Source organism: Rhinatrema bivittatum, chromosome 8 (assembly GCF_901001135.1).
Source record: "Rhinatrema bivittatum chromosome 8, aRhiBiv1.1, whole genome shotgun sequence".
Classification (NCBI taxonomy): Eukaryota; Metazoa; Chordata; class Amphibia; order Gymnophiona; family Rhinatrematidae; genus Rhinatrema; species Rhinatrema bivittatum.
In genome coordinates, this window is record NC_042622.1 from 73457916 (window position 1) to 73483546 (window position 25631).

The 25631-nt window shown below is 44.2% G+C and overlaps 1 protein-coding gene across 1 annotated transcript in view; it reads left to right on the top strand.

The window, feature by feature from the left end:
- Nucleotides 1-25631, top strand: part of NFS1 (NFS1 cysteine desulfurase) — a 111266-nt gene that overhangs the window by 71216 nt on the left and 14419 nt on the right. The window contains exons 8-10 of the mRNA XM_029614655.1: nt 8614-8771; nt 9374-9479; nt 19485-19566. Of these exons, the coding sequence (XP_029470515.1) occupies nt 8614-8771; nt 9374-9479; nt 19485-19566 (346 nt within the window). The remainder of the gene's footprint in view (nt 1-8613; nt 8772-9373; nt 9480-19484; nt 19567-25631) is intronic.

Here is a 25631-nt window from a genome sequence, read left to right on the forward strand (position 1 = left end):
CGGCGATATGATCTCCGTGAAGTCACTGCTAGTCTACGCTCTTCTTCTATCCGCTACAGATGGACATTTCCTTTTGGATTACAATTCCAAGTTCAGGGCACCACGTATCGGATCAAATCAGTGACGGAAGCGGTGGAGGCCTTCAAGCAAGCACACCTGGATATCACCTTTCAGGCTCCAAAATCGACAGCGCCACCAGCTAAAATGGATACCGCCCCACGGTGGCAGCGCGCTGCCAAGGGCGGTAGGAGACTCCGGCGCCAGATATCTGATACTGTTTCCGCCTCTGTGGATATGGGTTGAGGAGCCCTCTGGAATCCTGATTTAGGCTGTTGCCTGTATTCTCATCTACGCGCCACTGGTGCGGTTCTGGCACTGTTGCTGGGAGAATTTGTGCCTTACGGACAAGCATTTATTAGCTGTTATTTACAGTATTGATCATATTCACACTATTTATGAATGGCTTGCTGGGTTTGCTGCACTCTTTTTGATGTTTGAGTTTATGTTAAGCTTGTGGGGGGGGGGGGGGGGGTGTCTGCTAGCATTCTGATGAGTGCACCCCGTTGGAGTGTGTTTCCCACCGAGCCCGGGTGGTACACGATTGGACTAATGGGGAGGTCAGCTGGTTTTTTTCTCTTTCCACTGAGGACATTTCTAGTAATCATTTCTCTTTACAGGCGGGCGAGTGGTTTTCACCTTTATTTATCCTGGGTTCTGTCAGAGTACAGAGAGTCTGTTCTATATTGCCCTACATCATGGCGCATAAAATTGTTTCTCTCAATGTAAAGGGCCTCAACACACCCCGTAAGCGTCTCTTACTAAAGAGGGAACTGCAGAGTCTGGGGGCCACCATTGGCTTTATACAGGAAACTCATGTGCGCAAGCACCATGAAAAACTTCTGATTTTCCAGTCCTATGCTCAGTCTTACTGGGCGGCCAGTACCAAATCGTCCCGCTATGCCGGCGTGGGAGTCCTTGTCTCTAATTCCTTAACTCATGAGGTTCTGGATAAATATCTTGACACCCGCGGCCGATATTTACTTCTCAAATTGAGAGTGGGATCTAGCGTCATTACCCTACTGAATGTCTATTTTCCGAATTCTTCCCAAGTCACCTTTCTCCACGACATAGACCAGTTGCTCTTATCTTATGGCGAGGGCGATCTGGTGTTAGGTGGGGACTTCAATGCTATATATGACCCGTCCGTAGACAGTACTGCTCAGACGGTAGCCCCTCCTGGGATGCGGAAGGAGTGGAGTTCCTTCTTAGAGCGCTGGAGTTTGGTGGATATATGGAGACAACGATTCCCTCGCTCTCGGTCATACACCTTCTACTCCTCTCCGCACGGTACATACTCTCGTATTGACTATTTATTTATATCGTCCCACTTGCAGAATGCTGTCTTAGGGGCGGGTATAGAACCCATTACATGGTCCGATCATGGGCCAGTATGGCTTACTGCTCGCCTGGGTGACCGGGATAGAGGGTTTAAACCTTGGCGTCTAAATGACAGCTTGTTAAAGGATAGGGACTTCCTCGCTCGTACTGCTGATCATCTTAGGGAGTATTTTAGCAACAATACCAAGGACGCTTCACGTCCTACCACAGTGTGGGATTGTTCTAAGGCTGTGCTTCGGGGGTGGTTTATTGCTAGGGCTGTTCACTGTAATAGGGAGCGGGAGAAAGAACGCTCTCGTCTTCAGTCCGAGATTGCTACACTCACTCAACTGCATATCATTGATGGCTCTAACTCCACCTATAATAAAATACTCAGAGCTAAGGATGTTTTGAGGGCCCTTGAGGATACGGCCATTAGTCACCACTTGCTTATGTTGAAGCAGCAATTTTTTGAAGGGGGTAATAAAGCCGGACGATATTTAGCTCAGAAGCTTAAAGCTGCCAGGGCCCAAACCCTTGTAGCAAAGATTTGCAACTCCCAGGGCTCTATTGTCACTACCTCTGCAGAAATTCGTGCCTGCTTCACGGAGTTTTATGCTCAGCTCTATTCGGGGGCCCCGGGTATTTTGGAGGACGATATTACCTCGTACCTGAACTCTGTGTCTCTGTCTACCCTAACTCAAGCCCAACGGGACTCTCTGGACCGGCCCATAGAACCGCATGAAGTGTTAGAGGCAATCAAGGGCTTGAAGCCTGGCAAGGCCCCAGGCCTTGATGGGTTTACGGGCTCGTACTATCGCAATTTGGCTACGGTCCTTGTTGAGCCACTCACTGACATGTTCAATTTCCTACGTACTGAGGGACATATAGCTCAAGATAGTAACACCGCTGGCATATCGGTTATAGCCAAGCCGGGGCGGGACAGCACACAATGTGGGTCCTATCGACCTATTTCTCTGATCAATATTGATCTGAAATTACTTGCCCGGATTTTAGCTGCTCGACTCAATGGAGTCTTGACTAAACTTGTTCACTCCGATCAGGTCGGATTTGTACCTGGCCGATTAGCGGCTGATAATGTCAGGCGCATTGTTGACCTTGTTGACTATGTTTCTAACTCTAAAGTTCCTGCTGTTCTCCTCTCCTTGGATGCCGAAAAGGCGTTTGATCTAGTCCACTGGCCCTTTTTATTCCATACCCTTTCTCGAATGGGTTTTGGTAGCAATTTTATTCAGTGGATTGCCAAACTTTATGACCATCCGCAGGCCCGGGTTAAAGTCAATGGCACATATGGGGCCCCTTTTGATATATGCCGGGGTACCAGACAGGGGTGTCCGCTTTCCCCTTTACTTTTTGCGCTGTTTTTAGAGCCTTTTACCACTAGAGTTAGGAGTTCCGCTGCAGTTACTGGAGTCCGTGCGGGTGAACATCATTTCAAAATTTCGTTATTTGCGGATGACGTGATGTTTACTCTTACTGACCCATCCCAATCCCTCTCCGGGGTTATGCAGGAACTGGGGCAGTTCACCAAGGTATCTGGACTCAAGGTCAATTATGATAAATCTGAGATTCTTAATCTCACTCTAACCGAGGCTGAAGTGCGGCGGTTGCAGGGCCAGTTTCCTTTTAAGTGGGCTAAGGGTGCGATAAAATACTTGGGAGTGCGTATCGGGCACAGGTCTGACCAATTATTTCACTTAAATTATACCCCGCTTGTTAAGACCTTAAAGACAGACTTAGATAGGTGGAGTCGACATACCCATTCGTGGCTGGGGCGAATTGCCATTATTAAAATGAATGTTTTGCCCCGTTTTCTCTACTTTTTCACCACTATCCCTATATATATCAAGACGGTGGTCCTCAACCTCTGGCAACGCATTATTTTTGGGTTTATTTGGCGCAAGCGCCCACCGCGAGTAGCGCGCGCTACTCTATACTTACCAAAGGACAGGGGCGGATTAAATGTTCCCAACCTTAGTTGGTATTACACCGCGGCACAGTTAAGAGCCCTGGTTGCTCTCCATAGAACGCAGGAGGTACCTCAGTGGATTCTCCTGGAACAATCCTTGGTTGGAGATATGCCATTATCCGCGTTACCTTGGCAGCCTCGAAGCACCTGGGCTCCCTTTTTGTATTTTCCTACCGCATTGAGGACTACGGTTCAGGTGTGGGCACAATGGAAGCATAGATTAGTTGGGACAGCGGATTTTATGCTACTGACACACCTTTTCACCAATTCCTTAATGCCCCGTGTGGCTCACTCTCAGGGGACTTGTGGGTGGCGCAGGGCAGGCCTTATCCGTATAGAACAGGTGCAGGTACAGGGGGCTATATTGTCCAGGGAGGATTTAGGCCGCCTTTATGAGCCCCTTTCCATTGATTTCTTTTTATATGCGCAGATATATCATGCCCTTCATCGGCTGCTCCGCTTGGGCACTCTTAAATTGGAGGGCTCTCTTTTTGAATCTTATTGTATGAATGCTCATCATATGCGAGGGGTGATATCTAAAACTTATGCGTTACTAAATGGGAGGCGACTCAGCCCCTTTCTGCAGCAGAAAGCGTGGGACTCTGACTTTCAACGGTCCCTCTCGAAGGAAGAATGGGATGATATCTTCACCAATGCGCACAAGTGCTCTATTTCGGCAGGTGTCCAGGAAAATTGCTATAAAATGCTGTATCGCTGGCATTATACTCCCGTACGCTTGCACCGTTTCCACTCGGCCTTTTCCGAGTTGTGTTGGCGAGGCTGCGGAGAGACTGGCACTTACTATCACATATGGTGGAGCTGCACTCTCGTAGTCCCGTTTTGGCTAAATGTTGTGGCTTGGGTCTCCGCTGTTCTGGGTGCGGAGATCCAGGCTACTCCCTGGTATACCCTACTATCCTTGTATATTGCAGATCTTAATAATGACAAACAGAGAATTGCCCAACAGGTTTTTATTGCGGCTCGCACAGAAATTGCATTACACTGGAAGCAGAGAGCTGTACCTAGTCTCGCCCAGGTGCAAGCTAGGTTACATAAATACTACCAATTGGCTAGGCTCACAGCTGTGCACCATGACCGCTTGGGGGCTTTTACAAAAATATGGGCTCCCTATCACGACTGGCTTGCATCCCAAGGATAATCATTGCATTCTTCCCCCATTCACATATAGTGACCAGTGCCGACGGATTTCTGTATACTTGTACCCACCTTGGATTTGGTGTTATAGTCCCTGTGCTTATAGAACCCCAATTTAGTGATCCTAGCATGGTGATTCCTGTTTCATTTGACTGTCGGCTTCCCGGTCTTCTAAGGGGAAGGAACCAAGAGCATTCTTACTCTTATGATATGTGTACTCTGATTAGTTGCCTGTATTGCTGACATTGGGCAGAACCGCTTTGCTTATCCTTGTTTTTCGTTTTCTTTATTTTCCCTTTTGTTGATTCCTCAGTGTAACAGTGGGTCTCTTTTTCTTGACTTACCAGCTGCCGGGGGGGGGGGGGGGGGATAGGTTCTAACACATGTTTCATTTCTGTATCCATTTATGAGGTTGTTCATGTTTTATGCTATCCATTTGCAATGGCGTATCTAGCGTTTGGTTTGTGTTTTGTATTTTGCCTTTTTGGATATGTACTTTCTGTACCTCATTTCAATAAAAACCTTTTGAAAGAAAAAAAAAGAAAAGAGGCCTTCTGAAACCAATATATAATCAGTTCTAGATTTTGAATGTTAGGCCCTAGCAAAGTGTGTGAAATCTTTCACTAAAGGATTTAAAACTCTCCAAATATTTATTAATTGTAAATCATTCCATAAAAATTGTATCCCTTTATTCTTCCCTAAAGCTTTCACTCCTCTAGTCGATTGCCTATCAAATTGTGGGTCGCTAATACAATTTAAACGTCTTCCCAATATCACTATAGTCGGACCCGTAGAGGAAATGAGTGCAGCAACCTGAGAGAAAAAACTGATCATATTGCTATAGTGCCACCCCTCCACCAATTTTGTCTGCCCTATCACATCAGTATAATCTATACCCTGGGGTCACAGTGTCCAATTGGTTATCCTTCTTCCATCAAATCTCTGAAATGCCTTATATTGTCTATATCCTCGTATAATGTCATATCTTCTAACGCTCTAGTCTAACCTTTCAGACTTCTGGCATTTACGTACAAACATTTTAAAGTGTGTTTTTTATTTGTACTTTTAGTTCTATTTCTATTTTGCAGCATGCTTATTAGCTGATAAATCAGTGTGCTCTTTATCTATATCCATCTGGGCTACTTCAGTCTTAACCACAACCTGGGATATTCTGATGTCCCCGCTTTGCAAGAATCTTGGAAGATACTTCACTCCGAACCATACACTTCTTAGTGACTACTGGTTTTCCCTCTAGGGTCTAGTTTAAAAGCTGCTTTATCTCCTTTTTATATGTGGATTCCACCCTGGTTAAGGTGGAACCTATCCAGTTGGAATAGGCTCCCCTCCTCAGAATTTCCTCTGTTTTCTAACAAATAATGTGAAGTCCTCTTCCCTGCACCATCGTCTCATCTATGCAATGAGACTGGAACTCAATGTGCCTCTGAGGTCCTGCACGAGGAAAGGGGAGCATTTCAGAGACTGCAATCTATTTTTGGTTTTGGATTTCACTTTTCTACTTAGAATCCTAAATTTAGCCTTCAGTACCTCCCTCTTGCACCTTCCTGTAACGTTAGTATCCACATATACTATGACAGCTGGCTCCTCCCCAGCGCACACTGTGAATGGAGCATGAGGTCCGCTGCCATTGCACCAGGCAGGCAGATTACTAAGTGATCCTCCTACCCACCAGCCACCTAGATATTTACTGTCATCATAATAGAATCGCCAAATACAACAGCGCTCCTAACCCACCCCCTTCTTGGGCACATGCCCCTGGAGAGAAATCCTCTGTGTGAGAGGATCAGGCTTCACCTGGATAGCAGGTTCTAGCTTCAGGATCACGTTGTGCCAAACCAGACAGAACCAACCAGGCTGCTATAGATACCTACACAGAAAAAGAATACTTCACCTCAGATATGCATACAGAACACCGACCCTCACCAAGGAAAGAATAAGGGATCGCAAAGTAGAAACAGACATGCAGACAAAAACGGAATTCTCCTTTGTTTTGCTGTCCATTCCACCTTCACCCCCCTCGCTCTTCCTATTCTCTGTAGGAGAAGAAGAGGGGCTAGATTAAAGAGCAGAAGGCTCTTTGCTTTGCATTGTGCTCTATCTATTCCAGGCTCATCCCCCACCCCCCTCCCCTGCCATCTTGTTCCTTGCATGCTGCCTGGGAGGGGAGGGCCTGGAACAGGAAGCAGAGGGGTTTTCTCTGCTGCCTAAGATTCTTGGCACTGGCCAATAGACTTGGGGGGGTAAAGCCTTGTGTGCTCATGCAGTGGGCCCCCTGTTATGCCCATAGGTAAAAGCAGCCCTGCTTTTTTCAACCCCCTTGGGCTGCCACGCCTCTCAACCCCCTTTGTTCTAGCCCTGCTGTTGTCAACAGTTATGCATATTATCTTACAATTGATTTTTAATGCTTGCAATTAATTTAGTTTAATTGATATGTGCTATACTCATTTATTTATATGTAATAGAACTTTACATTACCCTCTAAAGCAGAGTTTTCCAAACTTTTCATGCTGGTGACACACTTTTTAGACAAACATAATTTCACGACACAGTAATTCAGTCAACTAGCAAACCAGAGGTTAAAGGTTAAATGAACGAAACGTATTTCGACAATTTATGTATGTTTCCTTAAATATATACATAAATAAAATGTTTCACGACACCACCTGTCTCATGAAAACCTTTCATTTATAGTAAAAACAAGCCGTTAAGCCCGTTAAAACGGGCGCGATTCCATCAGTCAGACTAGCACGGTTAGAGCCGCTCTGTTCTCCACAACTTCTTACCCTTCCCACTTATTCATTCATATCCTCTTCCCTTTTCTGTCCATCCCCTCTCATCTTCCCTTTCCTTCCCCTTTCACCTCATCCACAACCCCTTCCCTCTCCCTCAGCCCTCCTCCACTCCCTCTTTTTCTCTCTTCTCCTGAAAGTCTTACCCTTCCCGCTTACTCACATCCTCTTCCCTTTCCTTCCTCTCTCCCTCAGCCCTCCTCCACTCCCTCTTTTTCTTTTCTCCAGAACGCGCGCCTCACTACCGGGCTCGTTACTGGCCCGCCCGATGCTTGGATACCGTCACCGCTGCTCCTTCCTGCCGCTTCCAAAGCAGCCCTCACACGGCTCCATTTCCTCCCAGCGCCATGTTGCTCTGCTCTGAATGACGTGCTCTCTCACCCAGGCATGCGCGGTAGAGCTGCTCTCTCCTGCGCATTTGCGGGCCATCGGTCAGAGCCCATTTATATTGTAGATATATAATATTCCAAGATTAATGTTATTGTATTTGAGTAACTATGTCTATCCCCCACACACTCATCTCTCTTCTCCCCCCAATCACATGTCTCGCCCCCACACACTCATCTCTTCCCCCCCCCCCCCCCCCCCCAGCACATGTCTCTCCCCCACACACTCATCTCTCTTCTCCCCCCAAGCACATGTCTGGCCCCCACATACTCATCTTTCTCCCCCCAAGCACATGTCTGGCCCCCCACACTCAAGTACCTCTTCTTTTTGATTGTTGCCAGTTAAGAGCTTCACTCCCTTCAGGGTTCAAGCCTGCCATGGTGCATAACACCTTCCATGATCACTAGACACTGTTGTTTGCAGTCAGTACCTGTTTGCCCATGTGCTCCTCGTGGCCAGGCCTCATCGGCAGCAGCAGCCAATGACAGGGATAGCTGGGCTCAAGTCCCACCCACCAAAAAATATGCGATTGACAGCAAAAATCGCCCAATAATAGGCAACCCGCTAACTGGAAAAAAAAAAAAGTGAATCGCTAGAAAAAAAAGCCCAAACTCGCGTCGGCGTTGATGGCGCGGCGTCACATGCTGTCACATGCACATGATGCTGGAGGGGAGCGGCTATGTGGACCGGGCTTTAATGTGCTACATTCGCGCGACACACAGTTTGGAAAGCTCTGCTCTAAAGTATCCCATCTGTTCATTCAGTTAGAAGGCAAGAGATCCTAGATTCCCTTCAAGGGGCACTCTTCAGATAAATAGTTGTTGGAGTCAAGACTCCTGCTGTACAAATTTCATATTCCTCTGATAGACCTTGACTTGATTTTTCCCTTTTATATAGGGGTTGGAGCTATTTATGTACGCCGTCGGCCACGAGTGAGGTTAGAAGCACTACAGAGCGGTGGAGGCCAGGAGAGAGGCATGAGATCTGGCACAGTTCCAACACCTCTCGTGGTTGGCTTTGGTGCAGCCTGCCAGGTTGCACAGCGGGAGATGGAGGTACAACCAGAGTCTTCCTCTATCTTTCACTTCTCATGCTTGGAGTCCCAACAAAGCGCAGAAGAACCCAGGAAGGAAATACAGATACAAGAACACCTGGGAGGGAGGGGGGGGGGGGAGAGAGAAAATCAGTTTTAATGAGAGCATGCCAAGTTGAGGACATGAAAGATTGTTGGGGATATTTTCCACTAGATCGATATTTTTTCAGTCTGTTTTCTGCTGGGTAGTAGCCTGGAAAACCATATTAAAGGAAATATTTCTTTATATATTGCTTATTTGTAGTTTCAGTGACAATCAGCAGAGCAATGCCCTTGACTTATTTAGATACATGATGATGGAAGCAGCTTAACAGAAGGTGCCTTGAAAACTTTAAACATTAATGTCTCATCTGGAATGAAATATAAGCCAGAACAAAAAAAAGTTTTAATGATTTTGTTAAGCTTTCAACTAATTATAAAACTTGTATTCTGCTTCTTTAAATGTGGAGAAGGCATTTTTTTTTTTTTTTTTAGAGAGTTGTTAAACTTATATTCCAACCAAATAGCTTTGTTCAGAATCAGACTGATTATGCTTTTTAAACTGTACTTTTTTTTTTTTTTCAGTATGACCATACACGAATCAGTTTTTTAGCAGACAGGCTAATTAGCAAAATAATGAATGAAATCCCAGATGTGGTTATGAATGGAGACCCGGAGCATCACTATCCAGGTATTATTATAGATGGCGGTTATATATCAGTATTTATAAGACTGACGCGCCCCCCCTCCCCCCCCAGACGATCAAGACCATAACCAAACTTGAAATTGGGCTATTTAAATCTAACCAACTACAAATCTGTCTAATTTACGCCTCCCCTGGGCTCCTAGAATCTGATGCCTCCCCCCTCATTGAAATCATAGCCAAACACATTGACATAGACTCTCTCGCTATCATATTGGGGGATTTCAACCTACATTTAGATACCACCCCTCTATCCCCCAATTGCGAAGCGATACTGACTTCTTTAAGGCCATGGGGTTTACGCAAATCGTTAACAGCCCTACCCATAAAGCTGGCCATACCCTTGATCTTATTTTCACAAACTCATGCGTCTCCCACACGATTCGCCCCATCTGTACACCAGTCCCCTGGTCGGACCACTCATTGATCACCACCAATTTTACAATTAAAAAAAAAAACTGACTCCCCTGCTCCCAAAAACCACCATCCACTATAGGAAACCATGCTCTATGGATGACTTCGCATCACACCTCACAGACGAATTATCCAGCCTAGACCTCTCAAACACAGACGCGGCCATCTCGTCTTGGTTCAACATATCTAACTCAGTAGCCAATAAAGTCTGCCCACTTACTTCTAAAGAAATAGACCCAGACCTTAAGAACAAACAATCCTGGTTCTCGCCCAAACTAAAAGAACTCAAACAAGAGCTTAGACACAAGGAGCACAAATGACACAAAAACCCCTCCCCCAGTTCACAGACCGCTTACAGATCCGCCATGCACAGCTACAGATCACCATACTCTGGACAAAAAGAGACTACTACGCCAAAAAAATCCACAACTTCTTCTATGATGCCAAAGCATTGTTCTCCTATGTCTCAGCACTTACCAAAACCACCTCACCCCCCCCCCCCCCCCCCCAAATCCCCGACGACCAGGCCCAAACAAAGTCAAATGAACTGGCGACATATTTCCAGAAAAAAATCACTAACCGCTTAGCCCCCATCATCTCCTCCAACCTCCCACCACCCCCGCCTCACTACACCCCCATCCATCCAAAGACCAATCTCGAGTCCTTCGAACTAACCTCATCCCTCGAAATTGAATCCATCCTCAAAAAAATGAAACCCTCATCCCACCCCTCCGACCATCCCCTCAAAACTGCTACTCACCATTCCTACCTCCATCTCCAAAGCCCTGGCAGAAATTATCAACTGCTCCTTGTCCCAAGGAATAGTACCAGACACGTTAAAACTAGCCTCCCTTAAACCTCTTTTGAAGAAACCCAACCTCGACCCAGAAGACCCATCGAATTTCCGCCCCATCTCCAATCTGCCATTCATCTCCAAACTCATGGAGAGACTAGTCAACACACAACTCTCCGAATTTCTAGAAAACCACAAGATACTCTTTCCTTCCCAGTTCGGATTCCGCAAATCACTAAACATAGAATCACTCCTGATTTCCCTCATAGACATCCTTCTCATAGAAATAGATAAGGGACAACTTTATCTTTTGGCGCTACTCGATATTTCCTCGGCGTTCGACACTGTAAACCACGCCATCCTCCTCAACCACCTTGCGGACATAGGTATCACGAGTACAGTCCTCAGATGGTTCCCGTCCTTCCTTAGTAACAGACACTATCAGGTCAGAATAAATAAAAGAATTCCCCCCCCCCCTATCAGCTCCACCCTGGGAATACCCCAAGGCTCATCCCTCTCTCCTACCCTCTTCAATATCTAACTTCTACCCCTCTCCCAGCTACTATCAAACCTCAAACTATCCCACTTCATCTACGTGGATGATGGGCAGATACTCATACCCATAACAGAATCCATTTCAAAAACCCTCAAGTTCTGGGACAGCTGCCTACACTCCATCAACCTCCTACTTACTAGCCTCAACCTAGTCCTCCACACCTCCAAGACAGAACTCCTTTTCATCAGCCCTATTACGGTGACAGTTGACAGTGTGAGAGACCTAGGCGTCACACTGGATAACCACTTAAACCTAAAGAAATTCGTCAACAACACGACCAAAGAATGCTTCTATAAACTTCAAATACTGAAAAAGCTCAGACCTCTCCTACACATATGGGACTTCTGGACGGTCCTCCAAGCCACCGTGTTCTCAAAAATTGACTATTGCAACTCCCTCCTGGGCCTCCCCGCAAGCACCACTAAACCCTTACAGATAGTCCAAAATGCAGCCGCTAGAATCCTAACAAACTCCAAAAGAGGTGCCCACATCACACCCATACTTAAGAATTTACATTGGCTCCCCATAAGCTTCAGAATCATCTATAAGTCCCTTACAATCATACACAAAACCATCCACAATCAACGCCCACTCACACTAAAAATCTTGCTACGATTCCACACTTCAAATAGACCATTTTATAACATATGCACGTATATGCGTGCATGGTATAAGATAGGGTGTACACGCGCAATTTTATATGGATGTGTGCACAAATGCCACCTCTACCACGTAAGTGGGGGGATTTCAGTAGAGATGCGTACCGACACAATTACAAATTAAACCCGTGCGCGTACTTTTTAAAATCTGTGTGGTGCGCACCAGCCCAACTTCTCCGCTTATCTCCCAGCTTTGGTGCATGTAGAGCTTTCAAAATTCATCCATTATTGTGGATATTTATAAGCTCCTGATGATGGGTGAAACAAAGGTCTTTGTTGGAACTAAACAAAACTTATGAACAGTGGAACACTGTTTATTTTAATTTGGAGAGCTTTGTCATTGAATGTACTTGTTGTGAATGAATGTGTATGGTTGTTTGGTATGGATGAGTTTGGGGTGTGAATGTGTTTCAGTGATAATATGTAAGTGGTATTGTCTTTATAACACTAGGTTTTAAATATGTCTAAGCTGAAATAAAATTTTGTGATACTTGTTTGAAATTCTCTATTGTCAGGTACATGGGTGCATTCCTTTTATTTTTTTATGCATATATAATACTTTTCTCTATTAGCAATGGCAGGAAAGCAACCTTTTTATGTTGTGTAAGAAATGCAACCACAAAATAGCTATAGCAGATCTTTATGAAGTTGGACTTTGGTGTCTGTGCAAGAATGTCGCCAAGGGCTATAAGGTTATGGATAGCTTAAACTTTTTTTCAAAGGCATCTTCCCCTGAGGAAAAAATCTCTTCCATGGGCAGACAAAGAACCTCCCAAAAAGCAAAGGTCGGAGGCAAGGAGAGGGACAGCCTACAGGTTATTACCTTACCTTTTCCGGGACTTTTCTTGTTGAAAACTTGATTTCTGCTGTGTGCCTTGGTCTTCCGAGGGTTGCTGAGTCCAGCCCCGACGGCATTGTTATCAGCCAATTGACAGCAGCCACGTCATTCGGAGGAGCCGGTCGTGGAGGATTTAAGGGCTCTCCGATAGCGTTTCTTCGAGGAAAGGAGAGGGACAGCCTACAGGTTATTACCTTACCTTTTCCGGGACTTTTCTTGTTGAAAACTTGATTTCTGCTGTGTGCCTTGGTCTTCCGGGGGTTGCTGAGTCCAGCCCCGACGGCATTGTTATCAGCCAATTGACAGCAGCCACGTCATTCGGAGGAGCCGGTCGTGGAGGATTTAAGGGCTCTCCGATAGCGTTTCTTCGAGGAAAGGAGAGGGACAGCTTACAGGTTATTACCTTACCTTTTCCGGGACTTTTCTTGTTGAAAACTTGATTTCTGCTCTGTGCCTTGGTCTTCCGGGGGTTGCTGAGTTCAGCCCCGACGGCATTGTTATCAGCCAGTTGACAGCAGCCACGTCATTCGGAGGAGCCGGTCGTGGAGGATTTAAGGACTCTCCTATGGCGCGAAGCAGCCGTCGGCGCGCGCGGCTTTGACCGGAATCGCTGGATCGCTGGGACTATTCTTTAAATTTTTGAAGAAGATTATCAACACCAGGTAGGCAGGTTTTTATTCTCCTTGCCTCCCAAGTGAACCACTTTATAAGTAAGCACCACCCACATAGATCTGAGGGAGATTACAATTGCAGTGGAAGAAACAATGCCTCATACCAAGAGAAAGGCAAAACTCAAGCCTACTCCTGGAACACCAATAGAATCGAGCCAAAGATTTATGCCAGAGTGGTTAAATAATCTTCAAACAACCCCTGTTGAGGGGGCCGCAGTAGGGGAAGGTTTGGGGCGAAAATCTCCCCTTATGGCCGAGAACATCTCGTTGAGTCCAGGGGCGCCTGAGACGCCATCTCCACCTGGAAGAAATGGGACTAGTTCCCTATCAGTTCCAGAAAAATCTCAACAAAACCAAAATGGCCAGGAAAGTATACAAACGTCACAGATAATATCTGAACTGGAAAATAGTGATGCCAATTTATTTACACCGGAATAAGAGAGTACACCTAAGAACGATAAGAAACAAGAACAGATTTTAGAAAAGAAAATAAAGCGCATAGAGATGAAACCTGGAACCGTAACAATGGAAACGTTATGGAACTATATTGCAAAATTGGACTCTTCAATTATGAAACTTGCAGATGTAGTCCAGGAGACTAATGTTGTAGTAAAAAAGAATTCAGAGATATTAGATACTCAACAAAAACAAATCTGTGATATAGATAAACGTGTGGTGCAGGTAGAGAAAATTCAACATTTACAAATAAAATCAGATACAGAACTACAGAGAAAGATTGAATCTCGGGTGAGTCGTCAACACAGCCAAGAGCTGCCTGCAGCCCTCCCAATCGCTAGAGTACCTGGGAGTCTGGTTTGACACCAAGCAAGACAAGGTTGTCCTTCCCCCCTCCAAGGAGAAGGAAACTGATGAGTAAGTTGCGAAAACTGCTGAACTATGCTCGCCCCAAGGTATGGGATTACCTCCAAGTCCTCGGTCTCATGACATCAACCCTAGAAGCCATTCCATGGGCAAGGGCTCACATGCGCCCACTACAACGTTCCCTACTGTCACGATGGAACCTGATGTCCCAGAACTACTCCATTCACCTCCAGCTACTAGCAGAGGTTCGGACCCAGCTCCAATGGTGGCTACAGGAAGACCATCTGAGCAAGGGAGTAAAACTATCCCCACCAAACTGGATCTTACCACGGATGCGAGGGTGGGAAGCACACTGCCAGGAACTGACAGCCCAGGGACAATGGGACCAGGAAGAGGTGGGATGGAACATAAACCGACTGGAAGCTTGAGCAGTCAGACTAGCCTGTCTAAGATTCGGCCACAGACTCCGGGGCGAGTCTGTCAGAGTCATGTCGGACAACGCCACAACAGTTGCCTACATCAACCGCCAGGGAGGAACCAGAAGCCAGCAGGTGTCCCTGGAAATAGATCCCCCTCATGGCGTGGGCAGAAACAAACCTGCAAGGGATCTCAGCCGCCCACATCGCGGGAAAAGACAACGTCTCTGCGGACTACCTCAACAGAGAGAGCCTAGACCCAGGGGAATGGACGCTGTCGTCCACAGTCTTTCAGCTGATAGCAAACCACTGGGGTGGACCTACTGGCAACCCGGTCCAACGCCCAAGTTCCCAAGTTCTTCAGCTGCAGATGAGAACTGCAATCCCAGGGAATCGACACCCTTTTCCAGACCTGACCACAGGAAGACCTGCTGAACGCCTTTCCCCCATGGCCACTACTGGGCAGGATCATCCGCAAGATAGAACACCACAGGGGACTAGTACTTCTAGTGGCCCTGGACTGGCCAAGAAGGCCATGGTACGCAGACATGCGAAGACTTCTTGCGGGGAAACCTCTGTGCCTACCTCCACACAGGGACCTTCTCTGGCACAGACCGATCCTCCACAAAGACCCGACTCTATTCTCTTACGGTCTGGCCCTTGAGAGAACTCGCCTGAAGAAAAGCGGATACTCTAAGGTAGTGATTGATACCTTGCTTCGAGCACGCAATTTCTCCACATCACTAGCTTACATACTAATATGGAGAGTATTTGAAGCCTAGTGTGAGGACCGCAAGACCCTTCCGTCAAAATTCCCAAGATCCAAGAATTTCTGCAGGACGGCTTGAACAAGGGGTTGTCCCGCAAGGTTCAGGTGGCCGCGCTGGCCTGCTTCAGAGCCAAAGTGGACTGCATCAGCCTATCAACCCATCCAGATGTTTCCTGCTTCTTGAGAGGGGTCAAATAAATCTGACCACCCTTAAAGTGGCCGGTGCCCCTATGGAATCTCAATCTAGTACTAGACTTCCTAGCGGGAACTTCCTTCAGACCAACACGCGGCCTGTCACTATGGCTCCTGACCCTGAAGACTGCATTCCTAGTAGCTATATGTTCAGCCCGTCGCATTTCCGAGCTTCAAGTGCTATCCTGTCGGGAACTGTTCCTCAGGTTCACACCGGGATCCATACAGCTACGCACTGTCCCCTCCTTTCTACCAAAAGTGGTTTCTCAGTTTCATCTAAACCAAACCATCTCTCTGCCATCTCCTGACTAAAACAAGGATTTGGAAGACACACACCATCTTCACCATCTAAACGTCGGCAGACTCCTAGTCAGGTACCTGGAAAGACGGACCATCTATTCGTCCTTCACAGCGGAAAGAAATGGGGAAGCAGTCTCGCCGGCAACTATAGCCCGCTGGATCAAAGAAGTAATCACGGTGGCCTACGTAGAAGTGGGGAAGCCTCCACCTCTACAAGTCAAGGCCCATTCTACAAGAGCCGTGGCAGTGTCCTGGGCAGAAACCAACATGCTGTCGCCTGCCGAGATGTGTCGGGCGACAACGCAGTCCTCCATACATACCTTCTCCAGGTTCTAATGTCCAGGCCCGGGAGGACTCAACCTTTTGCAAGGGCAGTACTAAGTGGGCCACAGGCAGCCTCCTGCCCTGTTTGGGAGTAGCTTTTGTACATCCCGTTGGTCCTGAGTCCATCTGACTACACGCTAGGAAATGGAGAAATTACTTACCTGATAATTTCGTTTTCCTTAGTATAGACAGATGGACTCAGCATCCCGCCCACGGCTGCCCCGGAATCCAGGAACCTTGGGTGACAATCCCCAAGAACAAGACAAGCACGGGTAAACCAGGTATTACCCCTAGTTCAAGACACCCATAGTTGCCGGGTGTCGGCGTTATTCGGTTGAGTGCACTGGCGGTCTCCAATTTGGAAATCAGTTGAACCAGTCCTAGTTAATAAAGTTATTAAAGCACATATATCCACAATTGCTTTTTGAGGAGAATACTGAAGAGCTAAGCTTCCTGCACAGGTATATGTAGGCTGATGTCAGCTTTGAAATCTGACTCTGTCTCCCATCTGCTATCAGGAATACACTATACCCATTGGTCCTGAGTCCATCTGTCTACACTAAGGAAAACGAAATTATCAGGTAAGTAAATTCTCCATTTTATGTTTCCCTTTTTAAATTAAATGCTATTGCAGTAGTTTGTTTTTTTTTTTCTTTCAGTTTTCTTTCCTTTCTTCAGTGATTTCTAAATTTGATCATTATTGCCAAGCAGCCCTACCACCTTTACCTCTCATTCCAAATCCTGCTTTTAATCTAGAGTAGTCCTCTCTCTCTTTGGTTCCAGGACCTGCTGATTTATGAAGCTGTTTTTTATAGCCTATAGAAACTTTATATCCCTAGCATGTCTCAATGAGACATTTAGCCAGTCAATACTAGAGTAATTGAAATCTCACATTATTATGTTGCCTAACCTTTTCTAATTTCTGTTAGCATTTCACTGTCCATCTGTTTATCCTGCCTAGGCAGATGGTGGTATAGTTCCACCAGTATTCTCTTCTCCATCACTCATGGAATTTCAATCCACAGTAGATTGTCTCCTGCAGGACTTTTATTCTGGTTGATTCTATGCTTTCTCTAATATAGAGTATAACTCTTCAACCAATTTGACCTGGCGTATCATTTTGATATAATTTATACCCTTAAGATTAGTGTCTCATTGGTTATTCTCCTCCTACCAGGTCTCCAAGTTGCCTATTATGTCTGTATCTTCATTCAATGCTATATATTACAACTCTCCAATTGTATTTTTTTTTAGACTTTCGACATTCGAATACAGACAATTCAAAGTACGGTATATTTTTAAATTGTATTCACAACCTGTCTAGCAATTGAAATGGGTAGTTTGTAATCATTTATATCTATCTCACTTTATTTACATGATTCTAGACTACTTCTGCCTCTATAACAGAATAGTCTATCTTCCCTGTTATGCTAGAATCCTTTGAAGATACCTCTGAACCAAGAGCTCCTGAGTGAGTCAGCTTTCCCCTATGATTTAAGTTAAAAGTTCCTCTATCTCCTTTGTTAAATGTTAGTGTCAGCAGCCAGGTTCCACCCTGGTTAAGATATAGTCTATCCTTTTGGAATAGGCCCACCCTCTTTTCCCAAAATGTTACCCAGTTCCTAACAAATCTAAAGCCCTCTTCCCAGCACTATTTCCTTATCCATGCAATGAAGGTGGAGTTTAGCCTGCTTCGGGAGTTCTACATGTGGAATGGGAAGCATTTCTGAGAATGCTACTCTGGAGATTATGGATTTCAGCTTTCTACCTAAAAGCCTAAATTTGGCTTCTAGAATCTCCCTCCCACATTTTCCTGTGCTGTTGGTGTTCACATGTACCATGACAGCTGGCTTTTCCCCAGTACTGTCTAAAATCCTATCTACGGGGCCCGAGAGGTTCACCACCTTCACATCAAACAGGCAAGTTGCCAAACAGGCCTCACCCACACCAACTATCTTCCTCCTAATGATTTAATGACCAGCTATAACAGATAGCCTAACCCTTACCTTCCGGGCACGTGTCCTTGGAGAGAGATCCTCAGTGCATCACCTGTCTGCATCTTAACATTATTGAGTTGTTAGTTTAAAATTGCTAAGGGAGTAGGGCTACTAAATCTAATATAAAGTCCTTTAAATTTATGTAGTGTGTTGTTGTTTTTTTTTGTTTTTGTTTTGTTTTGTTTGTTTTTTTTAGTTTTAAGTGACCAGCAAGGGGACAGCAGTTAGTCTATTTCTAAGGGAAGGGTTACTCACTTGTTTTATCTAAATTCCTAATTGACTCTTATTGTGAAACTTTTCTTCTTTTAATTGGGGTAACAATCTGTAAATCAGGAAATGTACTTAGGGTGGTTATAGAGTTTGGGAGGGGGGGGGTGGGTCAAAGGGCTATAGTAAAGAACTGGAACACAATTAAAAATAGAATATAATTCTAGACTGTTCCACCACAAATTAATCCCTGGTAGAAAACAAAATATTGTACGAATACCAGACAAATACTGAAATGCCAACAGTTGTTTTCTAGTTTGTCTACCCCATAGAAGAAAATAGTTTACAAGTTGATTTTATTGTTGGTTTTGACTGCAGTATGGGGAAAATGTAATAAAAGCCATGCTATAAAATGTGCTGAAAATAAGGTTTGTTTGTGTTTTTACCTACCACATTAAAAATCACCTTTAGTACTGGTATAGTAAGCTAAGGATATACAGGAAAGTAAAAAAAAACCCCAAACAATTGTGCACTGAAAAATTCAGTAAAAATGTTCATGGTCCTGGTGTCTCAAGTCTGAGGCTCTCTGGTCTGTGGTCATTTAGAAATTTTGATTAGGATAAGAAATTGAATTTGAATTTTATACAGAGTTTATCAAGGTACAATTACATAGTATGATTTATTTATTTCACAGACGTAGCTTTGACTAGGTTCCGTGTTGAACATATGGCTTGCCACATTTAACAGTTATAATAACTGTCTTAGCCTGGGACCGGTTTTATGTTTGTTTTATGTCCATTCATTTTTTGTAAGATTGAGTTTGATCATTTTGTGCTTCAGATTGCATCATGATTGTTCAAGCAAAAATATTTAACAAATGTATGTGTACACATTATACTATATTGCTACTCAAATGCAGTTATTTACTTCCCAGTTTCCCATTCTTTTCTGTTTTGTCCTATTTTTCTCTGAATTCAAAATGTCCAGGGAATTTACATCTCTATTATGCTAACTCTGAAATTCTTCAATTATTAGGTTGTATAAACTTGTCCTTTGCTTATGTGGAAGGAGAGAGTCTCCTAATGGCTCTGAAGGATGTGGCTCTTTCTTCAGGAAGGTGAGTTAGAGGATTGCAACCATTTCCAGGGCCTCTTCTCAAAGCTTTCCAGTCTGGGGAAAGCTTATTAAACAAAGGAGCTAGTTTGAGAATTCTGCTGTTCTGTGACATTCACAAGTGCTAAAACCTGTCTTGGGGCATTCCTATCACAAATTGGATTATGATCATTTCTTTGGTTTCATGTGAGTTGCAAGTTTAGGCAGATTTGTGTTGATTGTAGAGAATTTAAATGAATGTGCTCACTATGGGAAGAAAATTTCTTTGATGGAGATTATAAGATTATAGGTATTATTCATATACTATTCCCTTTAAGTATAACTCTTTGCTTTAAGGCAAAGCTGCACTGCCATACTGGTCACATCTTAATTCACTAGTTTTAATGGCAAATATGGCATCACTTTGTTTATATTACTATTGCTGCTACCTATCATTTCTGTAGCACTATTAGATGTATATAGCACTGTACAGTTACACAAAAAAGACAGGCTCTGCTCTGTAGAGTTTACAGTCTATTCAAGCCAGACAAACCAAACAAATAACAGACAGACATAGAAAGTTTCATTGATTATGGCAAATGTTTGTTTGTTTTATTTATTTATTCATTCAATGTTTTTATATACTGACATTCGTTAATAACATCACATCGGTTACCATTAAACAGAAATGCAGCCACAGTGGCTTTACAGTAGAACTTATTATGAAACTAGGGAGTGGAAAGAATATAAACAAGGAGCTATTAAGGGGGTGAACTAGGGAGTGGAAACTATAATTAGGGATGGAAGTTATAAAGTACAATATTCTTCTTTAGAACACATATATATATATATATATATATATATATATATCATTAAACACTGAGACCCTCCTCCTATCCCTCACAGACTTCCTCCTCACTGGCCTTGACCAAGGTCAAAACTTCCTCATTGCTTTCCTCGACATCTCAGCGGCCTTCGATATGATTAGCCATGATCTCCTCATCTCCCGCCTTATCGGCATCGGTGTCTCCGGCACTGCCCTCCTGTGGTTCAGATCCTACCTCACCAACAGACGCTTCTCCATAAAACTTGGCCCCTCTGAATCCTCCCTCTTCACCTTATTGCAAGGAGTACCCCAAGGCTCCTCCCTCTCCTCCACCCTTTTTTAACATATACCTCCTCCCCCTCTGCCAACATCTATCTGACCTCGAACTTAGATTCTACATCTATGCAGATGATGTCCAAATCATCATCCCTATCCGTGAATCTCTATCTGCCACCCTTTCCTTCTGGGAGAAATGCCTTGCCTCTAACACTCTACTCCCCTTCCTCCAACTCGCCCTTAATACTACTAAAACTGAGCTCCTCCTCATCCATAACCAACAGACCCTTACGCTGCCCTCTTTCAACAACCCCGCGTCCACCCCCCTCAGCTCACAACCCTCTGTACAAAACCTAGGCGTCCTCATTGACCCTCATCTGAACCTCAAGAGCCACATAAACTCCATCATAAAAGGAGGTTTTTACAAGCTCATGGTCTTAAAAAAGCTCAAACCCCTACTCCACACCCACGATCTCAAAACTGTTATCCAAGCTACTCTAACATCTAAATTAGATTACTGCAATTCATTGTATCTGGGCCTCCCCTTCTCCACCATCAGACCCCTCCAAATACTTCAAAATGCGACAGCAAGGATAATCAGTAATGCACGTAAATCTGACCATATAACCCCCATCCTCAAGGACCTACATTGGCTCCCCATCTCTTCCCGCATCCTGTTCAAGACCCTCACCATCATACATAAAGCTATCTACACTCATAACTCCCTATGGCTCAATAAACCTCTCCTACCGGTTCAATCTGCCCGCCCTACTAGATCAAACCTCAAATGCACCCTACAAGTCCCCACACTTAAGAAAGCCCGTCTCTCAGCAACAAGGAACCGTGCCCTATCCATTGCGGGCCCCACTCTGGAATTCTCTTCCCCCCCAACCTCCGCCTGGAGCAGTGCCCTCTCAAATTCCGTAAACAGATAAAAACCTGGCTCTTCCACCAGGCTTTTCCGGATTAACATTGCTGTCACCTCCTATTTGCTGCCCCCCCTACCTACTTAATATAATATCTCCTGTAACCCCTTCTTTCCCTTTGTAAATAAACCCTGTAGACCACACAATCTCCCTTTCTGCCCCAATTGTAAATTTGTAAATCAAGTAATATTGTATAATCTGCGTATTCACACACTTGTTAAGCTTGTTACCTCAATCTCTCCTCTCTCCTTCATTTAGTTTGTTCAGGTTTCACTGTTGGGACCTCTATCAGTTGTCCTCCCCCCAATTCCCTGTTTATTGTACTTTCCACCTTTTTGTTATTATGTAAACCGATATGATGTGTACTTTAATGTCGGTATAGAAAAGCTAATAAATAAATAAATATACATACATACATACATACATATTAATCTTTAACTTATGTACAACCAATAGAATTGAGTTTAAAACCAAGAAGGGTGTGATCAGGAGAACTAGGGGGTTATAATTTCAAAGCAGCTTTACAGAGGTGAACCGGTGGTAAAGGAATACCTTTTACTGCCGGGTTCACTTTTTGGCATTATTCTGCAGTAATTTGGAAAGCACAGAGTCCTGAGTTGGTGATGAAGGAGAATGGCATAGATTAGTGGCTTGCCTGAGTTAGGGAGAGATGAGGGAGGAGAGGTAATATTATTTTCCTCTTTAAAAAAAAATTCTATACAGCCTATTTTTTAGCAAACTGCACCAGATACTTATTTCTTTCATTGATTTACAGATTAGGTCCAAAAATGGTAACAACAGTGCTAGCCTTCCCCACTATGAAACAGGTACTGTACAGGCAGCTTAGTGCTGTGTCTGAACCAGATCAGACACAGCAACAGATATAACATGGGCAGCAGCAGTGCAAGCTTTCTCACATACTTGAAAGGGAAAGTAGCAAAGGGAGGGTTCAAAGGATATAACTGAAAACATATAAAGCCAATAAAGTCATTTATTTATTTATTTATTTATTTATTTAAGTTTTTTATATACCAACATTCAAGACAATAGTCCCATCATGCTGGTTCACATGAAACAGGAGTGCAAAATAAGCTTAAACTTGAACAATTGTGCGGAAAAAGCAGTTACATGTAACAGGGGAAATAGAACTTGGAGTAAGAAGGAAAAAAGGAATAGGAAAACCAGATAATTACATATATATATATATATATATATATATATATAATTACATTGTAAGAGAAACATAGAAACATAGAAATGATGGCAGAAGAAGACCAAACGGCCCATCCAGTCTGCCCAGCAAGCTACGCAGTTTATCCATTTTTTTTTTTTATCTTCCCCCCCACCCCTTTTTTTCTCCCCCTCCCCCGTCACTATTGGCTTCCAGCACCCTCCGGCCCCAATTCCCTTCCACCCCTCCACCAATGCAGAGAACAGTGCCGTATCCGCATCCTAATGAACATCCAGCTCAATCAGGGGTAGCAACTGCCGCAATAAACGGCCACACCCCTGCCCCATACTCTTACCCACCTCTGTTTTGCTTGTTTGTTTTTTGTTTTTTTGTTTTTGTTTTTTTGTTTTTTTGGAGATGGCAGCCCTCCAACCTTCCGCTCCGTGAAGGTGGAACACAAACCACAGGTAGTTAATAGTGCTATTGATGGTGATGTGTGTTGATTGTTATGAGTTAAATAAAATTGGAGTTATGGAAAAGTTATTGGAGTCATGGATATATACTGAATAAAAAAAATGTTCAATTCAAATTCTCTATCAAACAGAGAGCTGTCGGTGCATTCTGCTCTGATGCCATCTTAATTCCCTGCTGTGATACTTTTTATTGGATCAATATAAGAATTATCCAAAAATGTTATTGTATATGAACACATCATCATTTTATGTGCAGAACACAAACTTAGATCAATGATGACCATTTCTGGGCACAAGCCATTGCATGATCATTATTGGTGCTCAAATCATTAACTCTCTGTGGCTCCTCTGACAAACCACACTGGAGCAGGTAATGTATTTTCTACTTTTTGCCACCAAAGCAGTTCATATCCTTAGCTTGGTCAAGATAGCCCCATTACTGAAGGTTCTGTCTTGAAACTAGCACCTGAACAAAGATGGTTTAGGTATTGCCAGGTTGCCTGTGGATTTTCTTACCCTGCTGAAAGAGTCCTTGCTGCTTTTAAGCTCATCTCATTAGCAGTGGAAGTTGCTTGCAGTTCTGCCTTCCAAATCTGAGCTATATGCTTTCTGGAGGTGAGCTGATAGATTTTTACATGATTAGAGTTAGCTGCTAGCAAGTATGTGCTTGATGAGAGACCATTGTTCTTAGTGGGTTGATGCATAAAGCAGTGTTTTAGAATCAGTTGGGATGTCGTGCATGTAAAAGTATGTGCAAAATACAATTTTGTGCATGCTTGTACTGGTTTGTTCTTGTAGGTGTTCTGGGGAGCAGACTTGAAATGAGGAAAGTATTTACATGCATACTTTTGATTTTCTACTACAAATCTATTTGCAGAAAGTTTTATACCTGCTCTTAGCAAGGTATTTCTTTCTACATGTATGCTTGTGTGTAGTTCGGGATAACCTGCAAATTTTCAAAATGGACTTCTGCACATAAATCCACTTTGAATATTGGAGCTAAAGTTTGTAGATAAACAGCACCTTCAGATTTTATCCCTATATGGGCTTTTGGAAAATTACTTTCTATGGGCCTAATTTTCAGAAGCATTTAGGTACAAAAAAAATCTAATTTTATGCACATAAATAACTCTTTTAAAAAAAAAAAAAAAGAAAGAGTGTACCTAAAAGTATGCATATAATCTTATATGCATACTTCTATGCAAAATCACATAAAGCATTCCAGGGGGGCGGAGTTGGATTGGGATATGACTTACTCTTATACTGTTGTATACGCATACTTTTGAAAATACATTTACAGGCCTGTTGCCTAGAATTGCAGATAATGCAGTTCCTTGTACGTACCCGGATCAGTCCAGACAGTAGGTTGAGCCTCCTGTCCAGCAGACAGAGCCAGAGAAAAAACTGAAAAGGTATCCTGTATCAGGACAGTGCTCACCCTGCGTCCCTTCAGTATTTCTCTGTCTCCCAGCAGAGGCAGGCAGTTGAACCTGTGTTTCCCTAGCTTTCTCTGTTTTCCACACTGTGGTGATTTCTTTCTTTCTCCTTCTGATTGTTTCCAGGATCAAGCAAGTATTGATTAATTTCTATATGTAAAAAAAAAAAGAATTTGCAGGAAATCAAACTTCTTGTCTATGTGAGACAGCTCTGTCTCACAGCTCTTACAGGGTCCCAGGGGGGATTTTCCCCTTGAGTACTCAGCCTGGGACCCCTCTTCCCAGTGACCACTTGCCTGGCTTAAAGGGGTGATATTGGTGGTCCAGTCACTCCCCCTTTTCGTGCCTGCCTCAGGTCTTTTAGCAGAGAGGCTCCCATTCCTCTGCTCGTTTCTTTGAAAAAAAAAAAAAAATCTGAGGCACAGCTTACCCACACTTTTTTCATTGCAGGCTCCAGCAAGGTAAGCAGCCGGGGAAGTGATTACTGGTGGTCCAGTCCCTCTCTTCACCCGTGTGTCTAAGCACTGCGTAAAAAAAAAAAATTATTTTTTGGTCAGCTGCAATCCAGGACCCCTGCCCATCTAAATCGCCGCGTTTTTGGCCAATTTCGTGTTTTGTGAGCCGTTTTTCCCCACACCATGCCGCAGCCATCATGGTGTATAGCATGTGAGGAATCAGCTGTGCGGTTTTCTAGGACTGGGATTTGCTCGAGGTGCCTTCCGGGGGAGGGTGGGCAGTTCTTTTTCAGGGTCTGCAGCAACAGCCAAGCCTCGTGGGGCTCAAAAACGTCAGACTCCGGAGAATCTCAGCCCTAATCCTTTCTCCCTCAGTGCAGGGATGGCAGCCATCTTAAGTACATGTCATGCAGCTCAGGCAAGAGCTGTGGGGGAGGGTGAGCTTCCTCCAACATTGTATCCAGTCCCTGCAACTCCTGATGAGAATGCAGCTCAGGATCAGGTTTTTTTTACAGGAGGACCCTGCT